Genomic DNA, 25,535 nt, shown 5'->3' on the forward strand with positions numbered 1-25,535 from the left:
CAGCCCAGCACCGGGGCCTCAGGTATTGTAACACCCCTGGGTTAGTGGGGAGGCCTCAGCGCAGAGCGGGGAGGAAGGCGAGATGGTTTGGGGGAGGCCGTAAGCCACAATTCGCCTAAAATTCATAATTAAATTCACACAGAAAGCGTCGCCTCGGATCCAACAGGGGCTTCCCGCTCCGCTAACCGGCAACATGCCTGCCCTCCCACCGCCTTGCCGGGGCGGGCCTCGAAGGCCGCGCCCCTTAGCGTCACGGCGAAGGGCCGGGCCGGGCCGGGCCGGTGGGGCCGCGGCGGGGAGCGGGAGGAGGCGCCGAGGAGCCGGGCGATGGTGGGGATCCCGGGCGGCTGCCAGTGTAAGAGCCGCGGCGTGGGGGGGAGGCGCCGACCCGCTCGGCGCCGCTCGGACGGGGGCGAAGGGCCTAGCGGGGCCGGGGCCGGGCGGCGGCGGCGGCGGGGACGCCTTGGCCTGGCTGGGCCTCCGAGGGGCGGCGCGGGGGGAGCGGGGGGCAGCGCTGGTGCCGGCCCCGCCGCCGGCCCCGCCGCCGGGCTCAGCTCTGCCCCCAGGGCCGGGCTCAGCCGCGCCCCCCCCCCCCCCCCCCCAACCCCGGGCCTGCTCTCCCTGTCCGGGGGGTGCAGGGAGGGGTGCTGCGCCCTCTTCGGCTCTTCCAGCAGCACACGTTTATGTATAAAAATGTATAATGTATGTCTTTGGTTCGTGTGTATTTCTCAGCATGCTGTTCATTGCCCGCAAAGCGTCGGGCAGCCTGGCTGGGAGCGGCCTTGGGGACCCCCACCTGCAAAACCAGCCCATCAGCAGTCCCGCGGGATGGCCCGCTGGGTTTATTTTTAATTTCCAGGCTGGATGGGGTTTCGTGACCCCGCACCGGCGCAGGGCAGGGCGGGCAGCGGCAGGGCTGCTGTCTGCAGCCCCCCTCTGGGTCACCCCGTCGCTTGGCCGGGAGCAGGCCGGTGGGTTCGGTAGCAGCCAGACCTGTAACGTGCCCAGGCGCGCACCTGCATACGTGAAGCCTGTCTGTTGCAGCATCCTCTGCTACTTGGGGCTGGGAAGGTGAATAACTGGAGCGCCGTTTTCATGAATTTCTCAAAACAAGTTTGTTTCCAGAAGAGTTGCGCTCTTTCTGAAAGCGATGAGGTCGGCAGGAGACCAGGGAAGCACGTTGCTGCTGCCAAGGAGCAGGGTAGATGGTTAGCCTGTGTCTCTCACCATATTAACCTCCTGATCATTTTTCTCATCTGTGCTTGCGTGCACAGCATTTGTTTATCCACGATTGGGAATGGACTGTGAGCCATCCTGGGCTGAGGAGCGAGGTGCCGGACGGAGCCTTGATGTCCATGGGTAATGGATGCAATGTCCAGGCTGGATCACGGCTTCGAGGAGACTCTGTTGATAAGTCATAGTTCAGTGAAGGGAGAAAAGCAGTTAAAAGCACATCCGAAAGCTCAGAGGAAATGAGGGAATTTTAAAATGAAGTGTGATTGCTCATAGGGAAGCAATATAAAGATAGATGCTGACGCTAATGTGGAAACCACCCTGAAAGCTGCATTCCTGATACAGAGAAGGAATTACCAACTGATGGAAATTGCAGAGGGTGAGTGAATACTTTATCGTGCTGCTTAGTGCAAAATGTGTGGAGATGTTTGGAGTGAGGTTGTTATCCCTTAAGGCAGTTAGTATTAGTCTGTCAAAGCATGTGGACTTGAAACAGCCGGTGGCCCAAGGCAGCTGCGGCAGGAGGAGGGCGCAGTGGCGAGCAAGCCGTGTTAACATCCATGTGGGTTTGCAGAACCGTGGTACCTGGTGGACAGGCTCCTAACCTCACTGCCAGGGAGGGGTCTTCATTTTGTCTGCCTTGAGGAAAAGGCCCCACAGAAGGAGCTTGGGTGAGGTCATCTGCTTTAACCTTGCTGTCCAAAAGTCATCCCTTTGTGCCTGATCTCTGTTCTCTAAGCTCCCTTTGCAGTCGCAGCAGAGAAACAGGCGCTTCTGGGGGTGATTCATCTCACCATTCTTGGACACCTCTCTCTGGATGAGATGAATTACGTGCTGGAGGTGCCTGGGTTCTTTCATTGACTGCAAGGTGAGTCCAGGATAGCTGGCTTAGGCTTTGGCAACGAGGAGTTAGATGAAACACATCCCACCCAGTGTGTCTGCTCATGGTGCAGCTTGACAGTTTGTGCAGAGACTGGTCAGATTCCCTGTTTCTCTTAGACTGAGCACTGGGAGGAGAGACAGGCCTTTGAAATCCTACTTTAAAATAACTGAAGCTAAGGGAGACAGCGATCTTGTGCCTAAAGCTATAGCTTCTGGGTGGGTATGTGAAACCCTGCAATTGCTTCCTGTCTCAGCTGTGACACTTTCTGCAACCTTTGGCAAGTTCTTTGTTTTTCTGGATCGTGGCAGGAATGTATAAATGTATATGTCGCCGCTTAGTTTTGCAGTATTAAACCATGTCTGAGATTAGGGCTTTTCATCTGGGTCCCGTTGACAGAACTGAGTCAGGAAGTGATTGCACTGACCTTATGCCAGCAGGTACAGCAAGGCTGGGATGCTTTGGATGACTCAGCGGCAGCTAAAGCATTGTTTCTTATGCACCTTTAATACACCTGTGGCTCAGCATCCATTGGTGAAGTGCTAATGATAACCCTGGTGAGCTAGACAGCTGTTTTATAAGGGTAAGCACATAAATATATGTTACAGCCTTCGGCAGCTTTATAGATAGAGCAGGTAACAATGTTCTGCTAGTGCCAGTGATTGAACAGGCAGAACACTGGCCTAGTGCCTGCCCAAGAACACTGTTGGATTTTATCTTTGGTCTCAAGAAAGTGAATAATCAGCTGTAGACTCATAATTTTCATAAGCACAAATTATATGCATTGCCTTGGTTATCAGCCCAATGATTTCTGCTGTATTATAAATACAGTTACTGGCAATGTCAGAAGGTTGCTTGATTTCTTTGGGTATTTATTACAGAGAAGTGGTTCAGTGCTCAGTGTGAAACTAATGATCCAGAAAGAAGGAAGAAATGTGGGACTTTTGGGATGTTCCATATCAGTTTAAGGCACGTACTGACTCTCATGGACATGCTTTTCTTATATGGGTATGTCCAATGGGCAGAAATTAAAATGGATCTTTCAGGGACTTATTTTACAGCATATGAAAATCAAGACTAAAAGCCTTAAGGTGTTACTCTTCCCTTGCACCAGTGCTCAGGAGAGTGAAATAAACTGACTTCTTCAGAGAGACGAAAAAGAGTTGTTTGATTTGCAGCTTCTTTGAGGATAGAAAAGAGCATGTACTTCAGGTAGAGCTCACATAGTTGACTCTTAAAAGCAGGACTGGAGTGGAGTAGTGAGCTGAGTACAGTTTCCATCAGCCTGAGCTGCCAAGGCTTTGCAGTTACCTCGAGATGTTGCCATAAACCACTGGAGGCGGGGGAGGACTGCTCGGGTTTCCCTTTTGCTGGCAGGAATCGGAATCTTTGACTTCAGGAGGAGGTGGCTGTAAAACTCACAAAGGTGAGAAATGAATCTGTCTCTCCCCCTCTGATGTAGAAAGTCCTGGAGGCAGTGCTTCCACCCAGACAGGCGATTTACCTCGAACTCTTCCAGACTGAAAAGCACCTTCCTGAAGGCACTTGTCCAGCCAGTGTCTGGGGCAGAAAACTTCCCCTGTGTCCCCGTCACCTTCGCATCCCTCCCTGCTGCATCCCATGTGTGTGCACACCCATGTTTGCTTCAGCTGTGAAGGTGTCATGGACATCGTTTTGGCTGTGTTTGCGCACGCCAGGTTAATCAACCCTGACCTTAGAGCTCAGCTAAAACGTTCTTTACTCCATTTCATGTTCTTCTAATAGTGACTTATCTGGCAATTGGACTTTGAGGTCAAAATCTGCACATATGTTTTTCTCGAAGATGTGCTTTGCAGTCTTGGTATAATTTAAAGGATCAGACTTTTCAGGCAGGGATTTTCTCCAGTGTGGATTTATGTTGGTATTTAAGATAGTAGTTGGTAATAGCCCTCGACCTTGGGTTGCAAGGATATTTTCAGAAGATAAATGGCATGCTGTTCTCTTGACTGTGGGTCCATAGGTGACACTTTGAAGCTTTTTGAAATATTACAGAATTCTCTCATTATAGGTATGGTTTTGAATGGAAAGTGTAGCATTAGCTATTTTTTTCTGTGGGTGTTATAAAATAATTGGACAAATACTTAGTGAATGCTTGCAGAATTACTGCTGCTTATCTCCGAGTGAACTCAATAGACACACCAGTTTGTTAGCATCAATACCAGCTTCTCCCCGAACTAAATATATCCATATTTTTTAATCCTCTTGATCTCTTGGGATTTGGTCTGTCACTTCCTAATAGTGCACTTAGTTGCTGTAGCAGCAAGTTCCTCCAAATATATCACCTGAGATGCTCCCACCTGGCTTTTGTATGCATTTTATCATGCCATTACTGACAGGAGGCAACAGGAGGAGGAAAAGGAGGTATAAAATCCTAAAGGAAAGAAAACAGGGAGGCTGTACGTGGTGGTTGTATGTGGGAGTAGGCTGGTCTGGCAAGGGACTGGCAAGGGATGTTTGGGTCGAACAGTCGCCGGCACTGGTGGGACTGGGCTGGTGGCAGATGGTAGCTGGGCAGCGCTGGTGAGCCGATCCAGGGTCCCTCCCTGACGCCCACCTGGCCAGCAAAGACTCTTCAGATGCCTTATCCGGAGTGGTGAGCACACAAATGCTTAGCCTAATAACTCATTACGTCCCGGCTATCTTTTGTGTCTGTTAGCCAACAAATATTTGCTTTATACTTTTAAGTTGTTGTGCATCCTGCCTGCGGAGCCTCTTTGCATCTGGCTGGACATGCTTGAACAAACAGAGATCTCAGAGGGGCTGTAGTGTGGGGTACATCTGTGTGGTCACACATGGTCCTGGGCAGGCAGACACTCATGGTTGTCTGCTTGGAGCATGGTCAGCTTTCTTTCCTTACGGTAGTGCGGGATACAATATTTTGTGGCTACGTTCTTGGGAGCAAACATTTTGGTGGGTCTTGGTTAAGCAGAAACTTAATTTAACACCTTTTTTAAAGGGTGGGGGTATCTCAGCCTGCAGCCTTTCCAGGTGCGGATGAGATTAATTTGCTTATCTTAGGTGATGGCAGGTAATTGCATGTGCAGGGAAGGTACTGTAGTCAGGATGTTAAAACACAAAGAAGTCAAATGGCTCCCATATTCCTCCCCTGCTGTGCAAGCTCTTTTGCATCAAAACACCCTGTCTAGCAGATCTGCAGGCAGGAGTCTTCCCTCCTCCTCCTCCTCTTCCTCCTCCCTGATGGGGTTTGGTGGGGGCCAAGAAGCCACTGATGAATTGTGACTGTAAAGCGCTGAACTTTGAGGGGAGATGAAAAAAACCTTTGAAACATTTGCCAGCCTGGCAGCGGGTACGTGGGTCGGTAATGGGGTTTATCTTCTGACATCATTAGGATCTCTGACATTTCTAGCTTAGAAACAATAACTCGCCTTATCCGTCATCATGTTTTTCTAATTAAAGACAAAGCTTGGTAAATATTTTTTAAATGATTGAATTTCCCAAGTATGGAAAACACATGTCGGGAGTCAGGCTGGCTGCATCCAATGCGCCTTTTCCCATAGCGTCCCTTGGAGCACGCGAGTGCAAATACACATTTAGAGCTGTGGGTGACAGGTTTATCTGGGATGATTGGCAAGGATTTATAAACCAGGAGGGGATTTACTTCGCTCTCCCTCTCTCCTCTTCCCCCTTTTCTCCCTCCCTCCCCGACCCCCGTCTCAGAAATAGGAAATTGGGATCACATTAAACCCTAATTGGTTTGGCTCCAGCGCTAGTTCAGTGGCTGCCAAATAGTTAATTTATTGCGTGAGAGTTTGGCCATGTGTTGAGAGGCAAATTTGCTTGAAGCAAGGGATCTTTGTAAACTGTACATCTATTCCCGTGCCAGGTCCTGTTTACAGCGGCACCGGAGTGGGGTGCGGGAGGTGCTTTCCATACCCATCCTGGCAGGACGGCGAGGGGGAGGACCCTGCCACGGGGCTGCTGTTTGGCCTTCCTCGCTCCCCAGCCAAAAGGCTTTCAGGAATAGTTGCCTAAAAGAGCTTACAGTGGTTTTAGCTGGACTTGGTGATCAACGTTTGGAAACTGCCAGCTAGATAAGACGTGGGAGGCTCTCAAGAGAATAAATGCATCTGTTTGGGAGATAACAGCAGGCCTGGGCTGTCACCGCGGAGTGGGGCCAGGTGGGGAGTCCCCGGGGGTGGCAAGATGGCTTTTCTTGGATGATGTGAGGAGGGGCAAACGGGAAGCAGGCATATACGGCTGGCTTCCTGTGGCCCTGCAGAAGCCCTCCTTGTTCCTGCCCTTCTCCGTGAGGTCGGTGGCTGTTGGACATCCCAGATTTGTTGTTGCTTGCTGTTGGATCCCAGGCATCTAGTTGCGTTTGGCTCCCTTGAAGGTTTCTGGAGGTTGGGCTCCAGCAGAAGGGCTTGCGTGGGCTTGCAGGACAAGCAGCCCTCACGTAGGCCGTGGCCATCGCTGCGTTCACCAGCACTTGAAAGGGAGTTACTTGGATTAAAGAGGATGCTGCAGCCTGAGTTAAAAGACTCTCGCTGCTAGCGTGGCTCCGGTTTTGGAGTATGATTTGAAAGAGGCTGTGTAAGGAATAAATCCACGGCTGTGGCATTTTCTTTCATTTCTCGCTGAGTTAAATAACAAACTTGGTGTTAGGGAGCTGCTTCCAGCTCTGAGGCAACAGAATTGTTACCGCCGCGCTCAGCGGCGCCCTTTCTGTGTCAGCTGCTGTTTCCATTGTGAACTTGATACCTGAAGGCTCAATATTGTGACCCTTTAATTTTCAGCTGCTAAAACGTACCATGTGAGTTGGCTAAAAGGGAAGAGCTCAGAGGGGAATTTGAAATAGTTATGCTGTGGGAGCAGTGTGTTTCTTTGGGTATTTCTTAAGTGCTGAGTGTTTAGGAGAAATTGATAGGTAGTAGCAATGCACTCTTAGCAATACTTTTCCTTCTGTAGCTCTTGCTTCCTGGGATGTAATAAAATCCATTAAGTTCTATTTATGATCTAAGGCTCAATATAGTAATAGTTTTATTTGGATAATTGTGGCTGTTCTACCGATAATCAGAATACTGAACACTTCCAGGCTGTGTATTTAGGAGGGTACAGGGTTGTCAAGGTCAAATGTTAGCCAGTTTTTCTGAGGAGTCAGAGAGACATCAGTTCAACAACAAAAAAAAGCCTGGATCAAGCTGAGCATCTTTGTAGGAAGGCAGCTCCTGCCTGCAGCTGCCACGCTGGGGCCATGCTGCCCTGGATTTGCCAGCCATAGCATGGAGGTGCTAGCAGAGTTAGGCACGCAAAAGGGAGACAAATTGGACGGGTATTGGAAGCAAACAATGACGGGGTTTTTTTGGAGAGCATCTTTTCATCCTGAGGTCTGAAGGCAGGTTAAACATTCATCAGGGAGCCACTCCCCACTTGTGCATCTCCTGCTTAGTTTGAAATGCAGCCATTTCTGGGATGAGCTCCTGTAATTACTTTAAAGTACATCTTACTTCCACCACTTTTGGCAGGAAGGAAGGAGGAATACTGTGCTCCATCGCCAGACAAAATACAAATCAACAATTGGGATTTTTTCTCCACGAGCGGATCTATCTTCTCTGCCATTAAATCTGAGTTGGATGGAAGCCTTGTGCCCATTTTGCTTTCGCAATGCAAGCGTGGCGTTCTGCAGCATGTAGCCCATGTTCACATGAAGATTTAAAGCAGCAAATTCTAGCCAGAAATTCTTTCTAGTGCATTGCTTTCCTTCTGCTGTTTGCTTCCCTCTTCGCACTGCAGATGCTAATGGATCACCTTCCCGTGGTGAGTAACGATACAAGCAGTACTTTACGTTGTGCTGAGAAACTGTCGTCTTCAGAAATGTTCTTTCTGAGATGCATTCCCACTCCTAAACCATCACAGATCAGGCAGCACTGAAAAACCTTCAAGCTTAGCTTGAGATCACTTGTGTCAGCCTAAACACCTACCACCTGTATGAGCCCTACCACCTGTATGAGCCTGGACTCATACTTGAGGCTATAGCAGGCTTGTGCCACGGTTGGGTGCATGTGCAAGCTGATGCATCCAAGTTTCTAGCTTTCTGTGCATTCTCTACTCTTTTCTTCCTCCATTTTCATAGATGGAAGTTATATTAAACTTGATGTCCTCATTGTGGAGCTGCCTGCTTCCCAGGACCAAATTTTTTTGCCAGGAGATCTGCTTAGAGGTAGAGAGAAAAGGCAGCAATCTGGAAGATGGCTTCCAGAAAAAAAAAAAAAAAACGGCAAATTTGTGGCAACCGCAAAGCAAACTAGTTTACCAGATCTGGGAGAGCATCCCAGGGACCTTTGTGGGGGTGAAACCATTGAGGGTTGTGGGATTGAGAAGCACAGAGGCAGGAACAGATCCTTAACCTGGTCTCTGCTGTCATCTGTGCATCCATTTCTCCAGCCAAGCCACCCCTCAGCTGTAAAGGTGTACACAGAAAGGAGGGGTGAGAATTTAGATGCAGGCAGTGCCTTGTTCATAGAGCTTGTAAATTTGGCCATGGGGTAACAGAGACCGGAAGTCAGTGTCATGCAAAATTGAATTTTTGGTGGATTGTCTGTATCCATTTGCTGCTGTTCATTTACTCCTCTGCTGCAAAAGCTCACTCTCCAGATTACAGCTCTTACTCCATGTGAGTCTCCACATTTCAAAATATACTGGTTGCTGCCTTTTTTTTCCCCCAGCAGATGATTTTTTTTCTGTGAAAGTGTGGTCTGACCTCTGTATCTAGGTATGCTGAGCACCTAGAATTTAATTTGATGGAATCGTCTTGGGAAGACTCTTGGGCAGTGGCAGATACCCTTCTTTTGGAAAGCCTATGGATGAGGATCTTGCAAAGGGAGCAGTGGAAGCAACCTGCGCCCACTCTGATCTAAGCATTACCATGCCTGCTCCTCGTATCTAACAGCACCCTCTTGGCCTTGCACTGGTTTTGCACTGCGGTACTTCAGAAATGTTCACCAGCACTTGTCTGTCCTTTTTCTTCTTGAACATACTTGTCTCATTGAACAAACTTCCCCCCCCCCCCCCCCCCCCCCCGTGTAGTATTGATTTTAGCAAGAGGAAAAATAAAACCTCTTTGTGCATGTGAATGGGTAAATGACTATCAGAGCACACAAACTGTTGAGCAGGTTAATTTCTAGATGTTTCTTGATTTGCCTGCTACCAGTTTTATTTAAGTGTTAAGTCTTCAGTCACCACAGCTACTGTGTTCATCAGGTTTTATTTCCCATTTAATAATTACAGCAGTTTCCCTTGAGCCCTGTACCTTTAATTAAGAAAGCTAAGTTTGATGTAAAGTTAATTGAATGAAATTTGTTGTATTTTTATGGTAAAATATGCTCGCAAAAATAACATTTGTAGACTCAGTCACTACTCCTGAACATTGTTTACCGCATCTCCTGTTTTCCTTGACCCTCTGTCAGTACTGATGACTTTTCTGATGGCCAGAGACCAGGGTCTGATCTGTGCAGAAATTTTTGCCTTTGGTCTCACAGATACTGTGCGCAATAGTTTGGCTGGCATAGGATCTCTGCTTTCCCTTTTGAGTGTCTTGGTAAGGATTACCTCAGTTCCCACCAGCACTGCACTTTTACAGTCTTGCCAGTGCTCTTGGAGGTGTAAGGTGGCCCTGGAGAACCTGTCAGCACCGCACAGAGCTGGTCCTACTTCAGGTGGACTCTGGGCAGACGTGACCTAGCCACTATCCAGGCTTTGAAAGCCCCATTCAGTGAAACCCGATGTTATTTCAGGAATATTTCCTATGCTTAGTGACCTGTGAGTGAGTCCTGCTAGAAACAGCTGCCAGAGGGGCACCTCCCCACGCTGTGCTGCTGGTACAGCAGTACCTAGGTGCCTCTCCAAATGCACCAGCCACCCTGCTCTGCCCTGCACAAAGCCTCCCTCGCCAGAATTTTGCAGCAACTTGCTTTTTCCACTCCTTGGTGCAGGATTTCTACAGCTGTTGCTGGTCCTCCCAGTCTGAAGGCCAGGGCAATGCTGGTTCTCAAGATAGCCCCAAAGAAAAGCAAAAAACTCAGATGGGACGAGAAGCGGTGGCATGCATGGGCTTCTTCAGGTGACCCCGTGCAGTAGCCTTCTGTCTGCTGACTCTGCTTCTCCAACATGGGGTGAGTCTGTAGTTCAGCAGGAACAACCAAGGCAATGATGAGCCAACAGACAGATCTGCCTGTATACATGCAGCATGCCAGGAATTTAAATCCATCACCAACGGTACTCTCCAAATGGCTGTGCTTCTCTGCGCAGCGGCTCCATGAATGGAGATGCACCTCGTCGCACCTGTTTTATAACACAGAAGCAAAACATTCAGGGCATCCAAATAGTTATACCCCAACAAACAAATTCTGCCAGTGGGAGCATGAGTTTCCATCTTGTTAAGCTGTTGGCAAAGCTCTGGTAATTCCAGTCACTGATGCAGCACAGGAATTATCCCTCGACATGACTGGTTGTGTCAGGTCAGAGCATCACTGTTTTTTCTCAGCAGTTGTGTGTTTATACTTGAGGGTAAAAGAAAGTGTTGAAATGTCAATTCATTGGGTTCTTCTCTGGTGCTGGAGCAAGGTCTCATGAGGTCAGAAAACAAGTGTCTGAGGATTTCTGTACAATGAGCATAAAGTGGATTTCTACACCTAAGTTGTAGTGAGGAATTGTTTTCAAATCTAATGTTTTTTTTTAATGCAAAACCTAGCACTGATTCTCTGTTTTGCAGAGGCTTGAAGGTTCAGCTTGGAGGTCACCAGCTCAGCTGCAGCCCAGGTTGCCTTTGTCAAAGTTCCTGCTGTCTCACAGCTGTTTGTTGGTGTGTATGAAATCAGCTGGTGGTTTTGGTCCACTTTCTTGGGGACGGGACAGCTCTACCATGGTTGGTCCCATTTTTGGCATGCAGGAGGTGTGCCATGAGTTGGAGAGATGGAGTTGGATAAGCTGGAGATTGTGGTGTCTTCTGGCTCCTCCAGCAGGCAGAGGATGAGGCATTTTGTTGAAGGGGTGGCACGCAGATGTCAATAGGCATGGGAAATTTGCCTCCAGCGCTGTTGCAGATTTTACGGTGTCTTGCAAACAAGAAAGAGCAGTGTGCTCTCCCTGCCTCGTGTTACATTACACAGCTTGAGACAGGCGCATACAAAATTCATTTTAGAGGGCCGTCGTCCAGTCCCAGAGACTAAGGAATGTTTTAGTAGGGCTTTTATAAAATTTGTACGCTTTATCAAAGGTCCTATTGTTTCCTCATTAAAGCAGGATTATGCCTCTGGGATTAGCTGTTCTGCATGGGTCAAGAGGACAGCCATGCTCCATTTTCGTAGTAAACTTCTGGTGCAGAGGTGTATGGTGAAATGGCTGAGGCAAGTGGGAGGCTGAGTACCCAGGAGACACAGGGTTGCAGGTACTTGGAAACAGGGTCCAAGAGGAGCTTTTACAAATGTCAGTTTGATTGGACTTAACTCTTGAACACATGGAAGGATTTTAGAGGGCTGCATCTCCAACGCTTCTTATCATTCAAACATTCCATCTCCAAGACTCCTTCTGGTGTTAAACAGCCTTTGTTGTTTGTGCGAACCTTAGGGGGTGAATTTGCAGCTTTTCCATATGCTGAAACAAGCAGGCAGGAAGACCTTTAATTTGCACAAGGATCTTCTGTAGTCAATACAAGTTGACCCCACAGGCTTTCTTGAACTAATTCCTGTCAGTTTGGCTTTGCAAGATCTAATTTTTGCCCTCAAATGATCTCTTCTTCCAAAAGCTTATTCCATTGTGGATTTTTTTTTCCTGTATGACTACGATTCTGATTTAGGTTTGAGTTATCAAAAAATCACTGCTAAGTAAGAGATAGCTTCTTTTACTGATGCTGTAGTGCCCGGATGTTTGGAGCCTATTAGTTTTGTTTGTTTTTTTTTAAGTGCACTGTCTGTCTCTGCAGTTTGTAGTTACATAGTTGCATATTCTTGTGTTCCTAATATAAATATTGTCATCTGAACAAGAACTTGCAGGAAAATGGTGAAAAGAAATGCTGAAGCAGCACTGCTAATCAGGTAGATGTATTACACTGCTGTTTAGTTGTAAGAAGTCTCAAAGAAGAAGAATGAACTCTTGGACTGGAAGCCTGCTCAGACTGCAGTATTAACTTGAAGAGAGGTGTTATTCGAAATGACTGCTGTAAAAATCCCTCAGAAAATTATTTTAGTGCTTCTCTTGCTTTGCTCATAATGACATTTCCTAGAGGATATGTATTTGTCATCTATTTTTCTAGATCTGCAGAGAAGTAAAATCAAAGTACTCGTGCTATAGCTTGGAGGATCAGGTCAAACATGAGCAGCTAACAGCACGTGTGGTCTGCCTCCCCCTACGCTGAGGAGAGCATCCTGTGAGCCTGGCTGCCAGGAGCACATCATGGTGGCCGGGCTTGGCTGCAGTGATGCTGGAGAAGCTGCAGCATGCCGTGCTCGCACCCGCCCTGGGCCAGGCTGAGTCCCACCCAGCAGCCGTGGTTGGGTTGGTGCAACCCAAAGCTGTTGTGCAAGGGGTGCAGCTGGTTCTAAATGTATGATCATTGGGGCATCCGATGGTGGTCTACAGCTCTGAGTAGGACTGGTGGTGTATCTGTCACTCATCTCTTCCACACCTTCAGGGTTTTTTTTTTTTGATGGCTGGTCAGTGGAAAGCTGACCGTGGTCATTAACTGTATGTAAATGAGTCATGCTGAACTCAAAACTCAGCATGCAGCATTTCAGGTTACTTGGGCTCAAAGCAGCCAGGTTATTAACCACAAACACAGCATTTGTAATCTAAATACTGTTAGGCTTTAAGTAGGGCAGGAGCTGCTGTAACTCTAATCTCCCCCTGCAGCACGGGGCAGGGCTGCCGCAGGCCAGGTGTTTGCCTTTAACTGCAGCTGCTCCATCTGCAGAAACAGGTGGGGACGTTCAGGACTGTCAGCAAAACACAGCTGGGAAAAGTTAAGAGCAGCCCCACAATGTGCTAGTTCACCTGGGCAGAGCACACCCCTAAGCAGAATTGCCGGTGATAAACATGGCTTCACCTCAGAGTCAGCACTGGGTAGGATTAATGAAATGAAGAGAAAGTAAATGTATGCTTGAGCTGCCTGCCACACCACATACACACCCCCCCCAATAGCAGCAGCACAGCCAAATCAAATTGGCTATTTCCGGAATACTGCCTTTTAACTGCCTGTGCCATCAAATCCAACCCCACTTCGGAGAAGCTTTGCGGATGAATATCTCTCTTTCATCTCCTACTCCAGGTTTTTCTTACTGTTTTTTAAATTAAGATGTTTCTTTCTTTTTTTTTTGTAACTCGTGTAGAAAATCAGGATTTTGACAGCTGTTGAAGTTTCAAGTTTAGTAAATCTGAGTTTTGGATTGGAGGTAATTTTTGGCCTCTTCCTTTTTCCCCTATGTGCGTGTTAATTAACTTCAACATACAGGTGTTTGACTTCTAGCTCTTGACAGTTGTCTGAATGTGTACGTCCCTTGCATGGGATAGAAGACCTCTGACTTCTTTGATGTGATGCTCTCACCAAACGCTCCTTTCATTCTATTGAAAAATCTTCTCTTTTAACTGTCCCAAGTATTCTTCAGCATATTACTTACCATGTTTGTGGGAGCAGGCAGAGGCAGGGAGTGTTGGGCATGCACGAAGCAGAGCAGGGTGCTGAGTGCTTGCTCTGCTTGCTCCACTGCCATGGGGAACTTGCCAGGAGGAGCACAAAGCACAAGCAGGTCCCCCATTTCTCCTACATAAAAATGGTAAGGGACCTGATGGCTCCTGTCCCCTTGCATAGGGGCAGTGTCACCTGGATGTAAAATACTTGGACCCAGGGCAGGCAGTGCCTCAGTAATGGTGTGTTTCCTCCTAAGCGCTTAGGATGAAAAATAAGTTTTGGGAACTTTGCATGACTCGCGCCTCCCCATCTCTCTGACTCTGCTGGGAATTTTGTTGTTAGTGCTGCTGGGTTGATACGGGAAGAGCTCAAATGCCCAGGGAGTGAGTGGAGATGTGCACCTCTGGGTGAGGTGGGTCACCCTAAATCTGTGCTGGGGGCAGCTACGGCTGAAAGTGTTGGGTACAGACATGGTGGTGTTGGAGGGAGCTGATGCCTCCAACAATTATGGGCTTCCTCTTTAGCTGGGTTGGTCTTTAGCTTCTGCATGTTAAATCCTGAAAGTTTTTAAGGGTGGGTGGTGGGTTGTGTGCTTTGTCAGCCTGGTTCTAGTCAGCTGTTTCTCTAGGGAGAAGCTAGCTATATTTTTTTGAGACTTGATTTTCTGTACCTGTTGTGTTTTGTTGAATGAGTTTATTTCAGAACAATCTTCCAATTGAATCATTCTTCTGTTGGAAAATGTCCGTTTGTTAAGACAGACACTTTCTCTGGGACCAATATGTGCTCAGGAGATCAGAAACCACCCTAGGTGCTCTGTAATTGTATTTACTAAATTGTACAACATGGCCTAAATAAATATTTACTGATTTGAATATGGTTCTTTGGCATCCTGGTAGAGCACTGGCTGCCTGACCTTTGGCTGTCCTGATACTACCTTGTTTTGTGTAATTTTTGAAAGAGGGTTGGTTTTTTGTTTGGCTTTGGTTTTTTTTAATAACCACATGGAAGGGGAAGATTTTAAGTCCAGGTTTCACAGGATGGGGCTGTTTCTGCCCCAGCCTCCTGCTTGCTGAAGGCAATAAATGGTGTCCTCAGCTCAAGGTTTAGCATTCGAAGTTTTACTCTGACAGTGTGCCTTTTCTGCATGGGGAAGTTGCTGCGAAATTTGGGTGTGAATTTGCAGTGTACCAGCTGCTGCACTAACGCCATCTGCAGAGATGCGCAGAGTGCTGGAGTGCTTTTGTGCAAATCGGCGTTCTGCGCTTCCCTTTCAGAAAGGCTTCAAGGTGGCACTGCTGCCAGAGATCTGCTCTGCAGCTGGCATGGCCCTGCTTTGGGGCTAAAGCAAGCTGCCGCTACCTATGCTTTCTGGTTATGGGCTGTGGTTTCGCCATCACTCAGACCTCTCTGGTCACTGGTAGCTGCAGAGGAGGGTGCTTGATCTGGGGTTTAGCTCAGGGGGGAGGATGTATCCTGGTGGACCCTGGCAGGTCCTGGTGGATCCAGCAGCACCACCAGACACCACTATGGTCCCATGTGTGCACTTGTGGGGGAAGGGGCCACCCCAGTGTGACCGTGGGCCAAGCTTGGCTGCTGACCCTGGAGGAACAGTGTAATGGGAATGACAAGAGAGTTGGACCAGAGGAGAAAAACGCATGTTAGCGCCTGAATATAGTTTTTCATCCTCTTAAAATTCTTCTGTTTCTTTGAAGTGTGAATCCCAGATGCTACAAAAGTATTTTTCCAGACATGGCTATGCTGTCTTGCTGTGTATTTTCCACCAAATTGCTGAATTACTGTTTTCCTTCTGGCCTTCAATTTTTTTCATAGCTTTATCTTTTTGTTTGGATGTTTTACATGGCTAAAACTCATTCCGTCTAGCATACCAATCTGAGAACTCCCACGTGAGACAGCGTCCCCACTGAGCTATCACATAGGACAGGAATGCTGGCTTTTTTTCCTGGAACCTTGTAAACATGAACTTCCTGTTGACACGAGCTGTAAATCTGCAAATAGGCTCTGCTTCTGACAGAAGATGAAGGTAATAAAGTTTCAGGTCCTTGTTCACTGTGCCTGGTCCTCCTTGAGCTGCATCCAGGCACCCCAGAGGCGGTGGAAGCACACAGGCACAGGAGGAAACCTGCTGATTGCTCTGTACCTCTGGAAATGAGTCTTTCCCTTTCTTTTTTTCTCCTTTTCTTTAGGCACCCAAATACAGATGCAATGCTAATAGAAGCCAGGTGGAGAATCTCAAAACCCTAATGACTCTAAAATGATGCTTCATTGCTTGTTTTCTCCTTTCATTTCTCCCTGCCTCTCCCACCACAGAGCTGATCTTCAGTTTTGGGGAGTTAATTCTATCCTACATCCAAAACAAGTATTTTTGGATAACAAGCTGGCCAAATTCTGGCAGCTATTAGAAGACTTTGCATATTACCACCCATGTCACTTAATCTTGCTGTTATTTCTACCTTCAGGAGGAGGTCTGGTGGGACGCGTAACCCACACTAGTTGTTGGTTTTCCCCTTCTATGCTTAACGCTCCGCTCTTCTGCGTTTTGTGCAGCAGCAGCTTGTAAGCCTCATCCCATGTGGGGCTGGGGGCTCCCGGCAGCAGCCGGCTGCTCTCTCTGCTTCATAACGCCCATGCAACTTGAAGCTGTGGCTAGCAAGCCGTATGCTTTACCTTCCTTCTCCCAGTGCCAAGACGAGTGCCTGTAGCTCACTAGGAAAAGAGGCAGCAGCGCATGGAGAATAGCTGTGTGGTTCCCCATGCCGTGTGTTTTTCGGAGGCTGATGCATGCTTTATTTCTGGTTAGGTAGCAGAGGCAGGTAGCAAACACCCGGACAGGTGGCGGAGCTCAGCAGGTGCTGTGGACTTATAATGGTTGGGCATGAGTGTGCTGATCTTCAGGATTGACTGTTGGGGATGCTGGGGCTTCTCTGTGCTATCAGGGAAGGGATGGAGGCAGGTGAGGGGCTGGGAAATGGTGGAAGCAGAGTGGACAAGGGAAGCAGAAATAAGGTGAAAAAATACATTAGAAGCGTGGTAGTGGAAAGGGAAAAAGGATATAGAAAAGAAGGAGGAGTGGTTACAGGACATGGAAACGTGGAGCAATGGGCAGGATAAAAACAAGATCTGGATGGAGGCTGAACTCTGTTAATAAGCATCCCATTAATTAATACTTTCTCATGTGGCAGCACTGGGGTGTGGATGAAATCCAGCCCTTCTCAGCCTGACCTCCGCACTCTCCTCGCTTGCCACTGTGCTGGTTTCTCTTTGGCTTCCCGCCCTAAGCGAAACCGCAACCTTTCCGACTTCTCGGGGCAGAATGAAAGGCACATGGCAGCGGTGTAAGAGGAGCCTCTCGCAGTCGTCTGCGCTTGGGTGGGCGTGCTGGTTCTTTCGTAAACTAATAGCTCCCAGCAGTGCTACTAAATCAGACTTGGTGGAGCCGGGAGCGGAGAGTTGGAATGCCGGGCCAGGCGCACAGGGCTGCGCTGGGTTGTTTCTTTTTTTTCCTTCCCCAAAACCCACCATTTGTTAGGTCCAAAGGGCCAACTGACAGCAGGAGAGGGAGCTGGCAAGGATGAACTTTGCAAAGAAAAATGTTTAAAAACTAAAAATAAAACCCCCAAAATAACACTCCCAAAAAAACCTGTTTAAAACGTAATTTTTTGTTGTTTGATGAGGCTGGAAGGGAGGGAATCCTGTTCAGTGCTAAACCTGTAAAGCCAACAAACTGAGATGCTACTGGAAGGCCCTGCTTAAAATCCTGAACTGGTGGTTTTACTGGGTAAAATGAACAAAACAAGTGGGGATTATTTTTTTTTAAGTGTCTTAAAGGGAGGCTGTGGTTTAGGTGAAAAATTTGGATACTTTTAGTCAAGGTTACCAGGTTAGTGACAACTAATTAACAAGAAAATAAACCTCCTTTGGTGGCTGTCCGATGCCAGGACGTGGCTAGGCAATGAGATGGGGAGGTACCACCTCCTCCGAAGGGCTGGGCAAGGACCACAGCCCCAGCAGCGCTCACAGATGCAGCAGTCCCAGGGACTGGAGGGGAGGGAAGCTCAGGATGGAGTGGGGGAAAAAGGCTTCTGTTAAAAGAGCCCAAGATAAAGAAGGAAAAGCTGTTATCAGGGGAAAAGCCACAGCCTGCAGGAGGGAAGTCACCGGTGGAGGGAGGTGCAGGAAACGAGCTGGGACGTAATGACCCTGCTGGAGGGAAGGGGCTTTGGATCCATCACATGCATTTTATTGCTCATATTTTTTATTATAAATGCTGTCCTTTCTGGGACAAGACCAAAACCACAAGTTCTGCTGACAAGTCCTGCTTTGATAAGCTTTAATGTGTGCTTTCTTAATTGTTGAAGATCTTCCACAGGGGAGGTGGTGAGGAGTACTGGGAGCCCAGAGTAGGGTGTCTGATCCTAGGACATGGCTCTCAAAGCACATCATCTCACCTGCAAAAGGGAAGATTTCTGCTTCCAAAGCTTGTCTGCACCATAAACACATGCTAAAGGAGATGGACCTGTAAGGACTTGGGCAAAACTGTCAGATCTGGACAGGTAACTGGCTTTTCTAAAGTAGCAGGGAGGTGCCTGAATCAGCTGCAGCAGAGAGCTCCATCAGCACACCTTCCAAAGGCAGAAATGCTCCTGATCCCCCACCTGGGGTGTTGGGCAATTAAAGATGATCATCACCAAAATTACAACTGGAGGTCAGTGGATGGATGTATTTTAACAAATCTCTGTAATCGAACTGCACTGCTATTGATCTGGAAAATATTGTCAAGCTGCAGAGCTGTTGGACTAGACTTAATCCTCTGCAGGCTGGGTTTTACTCTCTCCAAATAGGATTACTCATTTTTTCCGTATTTCTGTGTTTGGTTTAAATACCCGTGACAGCTACAGAGGCTTGGATTTCTAATCAGAGCAAGGGTGTTAGATTTAGGAATTGGTGTGTTGTTTTGGGGGGGATTTTTTGGATAGGATATCAGTTCCTGGGTGTTTTTTTCCTTTACATATGCGGTCATATAGGAGGAATAAGGTAGCTTTTGCTTAGGTGTCATCCCCCTTGCCCCAGCCCTAAATCAGCAGCCAGAAGTGATGTTTCAGTAACTTCTTTAGGTTGTGCTAAATTCCTTTCCACCTTTGCTCCCACTGTTTTTTTGCAATGTCTGATCATAGTTGTTCTGGGTGTAAATTCTGCCAGCTCAGTTAAGGCCAACTTTTAATACATTTTTCTCCCCTCTCTGGACAGTATTGAAATGGCACAAAAGCCAAACACTACTCACGTTCACTCCTGAAGGAAGCAGTATGATTAGATTTACTTGACAAATTAAGCTTGTTAACATAATCTGCCATGTGCTAATTTAAATAATGGATGTATTGAAAAGAGGATGTTTGTTAAATGTGATAAATTTGCTAGGAATGGAGAGGTCTAATCTCCATTTGGGGGGGATGCATGCCCCTGTCTGCTGAGCTTGAACTCAAGTCAGTGAGCCTCCCCTGCAACCCCACCAGCATCGCCTCAAAGAGAGCAGTCCCTTCTTGGCTCCACTGACTTGTAAGTAAGGCATAAAGGCGGCAGTAAAATGCTTGACTTTCCTGCCAGACCTGAGCCTGGAGGAGGAGGAGGATCCCAATTGGTTTCCATCGGATTCCAGTTAGCATGAATTTATGGTTTCCACTTAGCCTGATAAATGGCTTTGGCTGCCTTGGTGCATTTGGATTTATTTTTCTGTGCGATGGAAAGTGGTCAGCTTAAAAAGGCAAAGGCTTTCCAGGGTTGCCGTGAATATGAGTGAAGCTTCTTTCCGAGGTAAGAACACAGCAGGCAAAAAAATAAAGCTGTGGCATGTCATAAATATGGGTGGAATAGAAGAGAAATCAGAAGTAGTTTGGGGCTCTTGTGCTTGCTGTGGCAAAGGGCTGTGATAGGCATAAAAATTCCACTGGAAACTGGAAAAATTCTTCAGATTTCCTCGCTTTCCTCAGAAACCACACTTAGCAGCAGGTATCAATAGCTCCCAGTGTTCAAACTTTGTTTGCATCGTTCTTTCCATGGAACATTCCCAGGAGAAGAAAGCAGAAGCAGATTAACGCGGCGAGCCGGGGAAAGCAGTTTCCCCCGTGCTGCCTGCAGTCCTCCTTCCTTCCACTGTAGTGGTGACGTCTGGGTTACAAAATCTATTTTAATGCATATTTGGGGAGCAGGCTAGCCTCTTGGTTACGTAGAGGTGCTGCTCGAGGTTGGTAGATGACATATCTCAGTGTCTTCTATTAGTGTGCTGCCCCTGCTTCCTCCTGCTCCATTTGCAAAGGCAGTGGTTGAGGAGGGCATGGTGTGCGGGATGCTTTCTTCTGGCTTGCTTTACAGTAACGGGAGCGGCCGCATTGGCACTGCTGGAGAGACCGGCTGGCAGCGGCATGCTTGCCTGCTGCTCCACACTTGCTTGCGGCTCCACAGACCTGCCTCTGCCAGTGGTGACCTTAGGGATTGGTCATGGTTTGAGCAAGCTTAGGCACATGGGTCATGTTTAAGATACAATCCATGAACCTGTCAAAGGAGTCTTTGCAATGGCTCCTACTCAGGGCGCCCAGGTGTCCCCACCCTTAGTTTTTATGCCTTGAGAGCCCAAAACCACACATACGCCTTCCCTACTCCGAGGCCGAGCTGTGAGGTCTGGCATATTCCTTCTCTAGCCAGAAGTTGGGATGTCTTTCCTGAGCATGTTGGGGTTTTGGTAGAAGTTGGCCTGTGGACACCATAGCAAAGAGTGCGTACATTTTCATAAAGGTTTATAAAGTCAAATCGTTGTAACTGTACTTAAAATACTTGGAGTGGCCTGAGTTTTTCATGTTTCAAGCTACTTTAGGTTGTAAAAATAGGGAAAAGATTTATTAGGCCATGGGTTGTTACAAATGGTAGTTACAATCCAGTTGTCAAGTTGGGGACAGCTTTTGTTTATGTAAAGTGAAATGTTTACAAGCTGTTGAGGTCCTTAAGTTAAAATACAATTAAAAAAGAAGGTGAGGGAACATCTAGTGCTAGTTAGCTATTTCACATGGCCCAAACCCCAGTCCATCCCATGTAGCTTGTAAGAGGGCTTTCTCTGATGGCTTTGACCCAGAGACCTGGCAGCTCCCAGGCTGTGTCTCTTGAGCATCTTCTGTTCGTCATACAGCATCCCCCTCCTCTCTTGTGCTTAGACTGAGGTCAGCTTTTGAATTCACTGGCTGGTTTCAGGCTGGTTTGGTGATGTCGGGACAGGGCTGGACAGGGAACAGTGCTGTCTGATGCTAAATGCTTAATGCCTTAAGCATAGGGCTGCATCCATCTGCCTGGTACCATCTCCACTGGGGGCAAAGCTGCAACATGAGCTCATTCCTCATAAGACATCAGAGAATCCACATGAGAGCCACTGCTGTCGGCACGACCCTGGCTGGGGAGGGCTCCTGTTGGGGACCTCACAGTGCGAGGTGCTGGGGAGCAAATCATGAGACGCAAGTCCATAGGAAAATAACTTTATTAATTCTGGAGCTCATGGAGCTGCTTGTTTTTTGTCTCCCTTCATTGTCTGTATAATTTAGAGATGATTTTTCCATCTTGTCTTATGAAATATTGAGAGCTTCAGTATTTTGCGCAACCTTCATCAGAAGTGTCAGAAGCCCCAGCGAGCTAAACTTTCTTAAATTAAATGTTTTATTGATGTGCCTTGCCAGCAGCCCTACCAGTGGGGACTGGGGTGCAGAAAGAAGTGGGTGCCAGGGGGCGCTGGTGGATCTGCCTGCAGCGTCTGCTTGTTCCCAACCAACTTTGCCGCCCGAGCGCATGGTGCTCCAGGTATCCGTGCATTGATGCTTGATTGTGATTCACTTTTTTTAACTGAAGCATGTGAAATTGCTGGTCTTAGTTGAGGTTTGGAGGTGGGAGGGTAGCTGTAAATCCGTGCCCCCTCTGCCTGCAGCCAGGCTGCCCTTCTCGGAGTGATGTGCTCGCCCAGCCAAGGCTGCGGCAGCTTCATGTACTCCTACAAGAGCTGAAAGTCTCCTGCCCAAATGCCTCCCCCCATTTACCATCCAGCATCCTGCCTACGCTGGGGGGCCCATCCTCCGTGGGAGGAGATCATGGCCTGTGTCTTCATGAATGCATGCCGTGTGTGCTCGCAAAGTGCTTTTTAATACTTCCTTTAAAGCACTTTTTTTCCTATCTTTACAGGCTTTTCCCTTCCCAAAGGAAAGTAGAGGTACCTTAAACTAATTAGGAGTAAGAGGTAGAGAAGCTGGGGGTGAAGGGTTAGGTGGGATGCTGGGGGGCAGTACTTCTAGGAGGCTTATGGACATGGCTTGGCAGTTAGGAGTAGCCTATTGAAGCACTGGAAATTTCATAAAAAGAAGCATTTTGCTGTTGGTGAGCGAGCAAAATATCCCGCCACACTTATACCAACTGTGGGGAATGCAGCTCATGCGATTTCTGGGCTTTTAAAAAACCAGCATCCCTCGGCTTGGGCAATGGCAGGCTTTTAGTTTGCTGTCCTGGCAAGGTACATAGTCTCTGGCTCTCAAAAAAGTAGCTGAAGGGAGAGGTAGTGTTGCCTGGAAAGATTTGGAAAGGATTATACCGAGACCTGAAGCCTCTCAGCTCAGAGGAATATGGATTGGAGTGATGAATCCTTCCTGAGATCTTAAAATGTGCCTGTGCATGGTCTGCAAGCAAAATGCAAATGTTGCTTCTCCTTCTTGGGTGGTTTTATGGAAGCTGGAAGGAGGATGGCATGGATGAGGATGGTTTAGGCAGTAGCTGGAGGGGTGGTTGCCTCTTCTCTGGGGCAGTGTCGCAGGCGGCCAGGGACTGCGTGGTGAGGAATGCTGTGTGTAAATCTGTTTCCCCAGCACCCGGCTTGCGGTGAATGGTGCTGGGCTGATGGGATTAGTCAGGGGCCTCCAGTTAATACCTGTTGTTCACACCCCACGTTGCGGAGTGGCTATTCAAAATTACCAGGAGGTTTGTAGGTGGCAGAGCTGCCACGTCTGTGTATTAAGGGGAAGGGAAATGCTCAAATGTATTTGTGTCCAGTGCGTTTCTGTTATGAGCCTCCCTTGCTGCTGTAAGATCCCTGGTGGAGTTTACTCCCCGTATAAAACATTTCGGATTTACATTTTCCTTTAACACTTCCTCTTCGATCCGAGTAATATGTTACACATTTAATTGCTCTTCCTTTGAATTTTCCAGTCCTCCTTTGGTACCCTTGCAACATCAGTATCTTGTTATCTTGTTGTTGCTTCTAATTGCTAACACATGCCAGCTTTCCAGCACTGCAAACTCTGGCGCTAGGGCTTGGAGGGGAGTTTACAGGGAAGATTTACATGCATGGGGAAACCTTCAGAAAATTAATTTGCTAGTTTACCCAACAGCTTATCCAGATTTCAGAATTGAGGGCTAAGACGAAGGCTGATTTACACCCAGTGCTGCGTAAGGCAGAGCTGATTTCGGAAGGGTCGCTCCGGTGGAACCAACCCACAGCGCCTGTGTCGGCGAAGCCCTCCTTTCCTCTTTACCACCCTGCCGCCGTCTCACTGTTATTGCTGGCCATAAACAAATTACGTGTATTTAACAAGTTAATGTCAGCCCGGCTGCGAGGCGCTGGTAGGTGTGTGCTTGGTGACATCAGCTGGCGAGCAGCCTGGCAGCAGCACGGCGCAGGCAGGGAGCAGGCAGGGAGCCGAGGGTGTGTGCCTCTAAGCTGGGTATTCTGGCAAGGTGGAGAGCTGGTCTGTTTGGCAGGACCTTCCCATCTGGGATCCATCTGTGTTTCCCTGGAATCGGACAGGCGGCTCCAGGCAGTGAGAAATCGCAGATGTGCGGGACCTGACACATGTCCAGCTAATGAAAGGAGAAGGCAGGCTGGGCTCCGGCTGCGCTCGAAGATCACGAGCGGAGGAGGAGGAAGAGCGCTTTTATTTATATTTCAAAGAAACTAGGTGTATTCAACAGCAGCTGGATCGTTGCAACCTTGCTGTTTAGGGTAAGCAATAGAGGGGTCTATTTTTAAACAGGACTGGGTAGGGTGCAGCGTATCTGGGGGCAGTGGGGGATGCTCAGGGGGGGATGCTTAGCCACCGTGCCGCCAAGTAGGTTTGAAGAGCGACGTCGGTTTCGCCGTCGGTGTGGAGAAAGCCTCAACCTTGAGCGCAGGTAGAGGGAGAGGGTGGGAGCAGCGCCGTCCGCAGAGCTTCACCACCCAGCCTGCCTCCAGTCGACTGCAGTGGCTTTGCTGGGGGAAAACTTCAATAGAGGAGCCGGCTGCATGCGTGGATTCTGCAGCTGAAAAAATACTAAACTCTCTCTGAAGAGAGCTGCGTTAGAGCTTTCTCTATGTTGCTATGGAATGGTTTATGATTTTTTTTCTTATTTTTATCCCCCCCCGCCCCCCGTGAGCAGAAGGCTGGGATTCAGTATTTTCTGGGGAAATGGAAGAGCAGGAAGGTTTTTGCGTATTTTAGCAGAATGTGTTTTTCCGCTGTGTCTAGCCTTTACTCTCATTTCTGCCTGCTGATACAGAAGGCGTAGGGGTAAATGTGCAGAGGTAGATTTCTTCCATCGGCTCCCAAATTTCCTTAATTTTCCCTGTGTTTTCAGTGCTCCCCTGCATTGTGGCAGAGGCTGCTCCCTTTTTGTCTTTGCGCTCCTTGAGCAACAACTGATGCTACCAGCATCTAAATCTCTCAGATCAATTTTGCAATACCAGAACAGACCTCCCTGCCCTATATATTTTTGCTGTCGGGCTGCAGACTGCTGTATTTTCTCTTATTCCATTGTAATCTCCCGATCCTGCATATGTATTTTAAACCTGCACTTCCCCCCCCCCCCCCTCCCCCCCCCCCCGTTTTTGGGAAAGGTTCAGCAGTTGAAATTGCTCCTTCAGCCCTCTGGAGTAGCTTGTTGTAAAGATCCTTCTGTTGCACGTTTGCTGAGCTGCTGCTCCGGGTGTGCACTCTGCAAAATATTACCGGCTTTTTCTCCTCCCGTCAGCACACGGCTCCTGCACGACGGTACTCGCAGTCCATTTTGTGTGCCGGCAAAATCCTGCCCAGCCACGGGAGATGCACCAAAATCAGCACTAGAAAGTTTGGGGAGCTAAAATGTGGCTGAGGATCACTTTCTATTGAGCTGGAAAAAGAGAGAGGAATATTTGCTACGCTGTCTGGTGGAGGATGATTCCCTTTGGGGCACTTTGCTGTTGCTTTGTCCGGGTTAGTTTTAAGTGTGCCAAGTAACAGGGTTTCCCTGGGGAGAGCGCAGTGCAGCCTGGCTGGGCTCCCTGGCAGGGTGCTGTGCTGCTGCATGGGCTGCAGCTCCATGCTCGTCCGGTTTGGCCGCTGCATGTGCCACCTTAAGGTTTTTCTTCTCTTGCAGCATGCAAGCATTTGAGTATAGGCTTTTAAAAAACGTATATTGTAAGTCTGCTTCTACAGACATGCCACTCACCTCCTATGCGTCCCTCGCTGTTCCCGGAGAGGAGGCAGAAGGAGCATGTGCTGCCTAATGCTCTGCGACTTCAATGTCTCAGCACAAAGGAGGAATGAAAACCAAAAAATCTCCAGCAAAGCTGCACAGAGTGTGATGATATCTAAAAGCAAAGAGCTGTGCTCCTCTGCTGTGGCTCTCCTGAAGACTTCCCAAATTTGTGAACACGGCGCAGCGTGTTGGAGCATCTGCTCCTGCGGTCTCTTT

The 25,535-nt window shown here is 48.2% G+C and overlaps 1 protein-coding gene across 5 annotated transcripts in view; it reads left to right on the forward strand.

Annotated features, from left to right (window-relative positions):
* The first annotated feature begins 262 nt into the window (after window positions 1-262).
* CBFA2T2 (CBFA2/RUNX1 partner transcriptional co-repressor 2) overlaps window positions 263-25,535 on the forward strand; it is a 65,618-nt gene continuing 40,345 nt past the window's right edge. For 2 of the 5 annotated variants that reach the window (XM_030009215.1, XM_030009216.1), the window contains exon 1: window positions 263-355. In XM_030009215.1, the coding sequence (XP_029865075.1) occupies window positions 328-355 (28 nt within the window). In that variant the 5' untranslated portion in view covers window positions 263-327. Of the gene's footprint in view, window positions 356-1,547; window positions 1,613-23,509; window positions 23,827-24,365; window positions 24,388-25,535 lie in introns of those variants that run through there. The other 3 variants (XM_030009218.2, XM_030009217.2, XM_030009219.2) reach the window with 3 other exon arrangements.

Source organism: Aquila chrysaetos, chromosome 3, assembly GCF_900496995.4.
Source record: "Aquila chrysaetos chrysaetos chromosome 3, bAquChr1.4, whole genome shotgun sequence".
NCBI lineage: Eukaryota > Metazoa > Chordata > Aves > Accipitriformes > Accipitridae > Aquila > Aquila chrysaetos.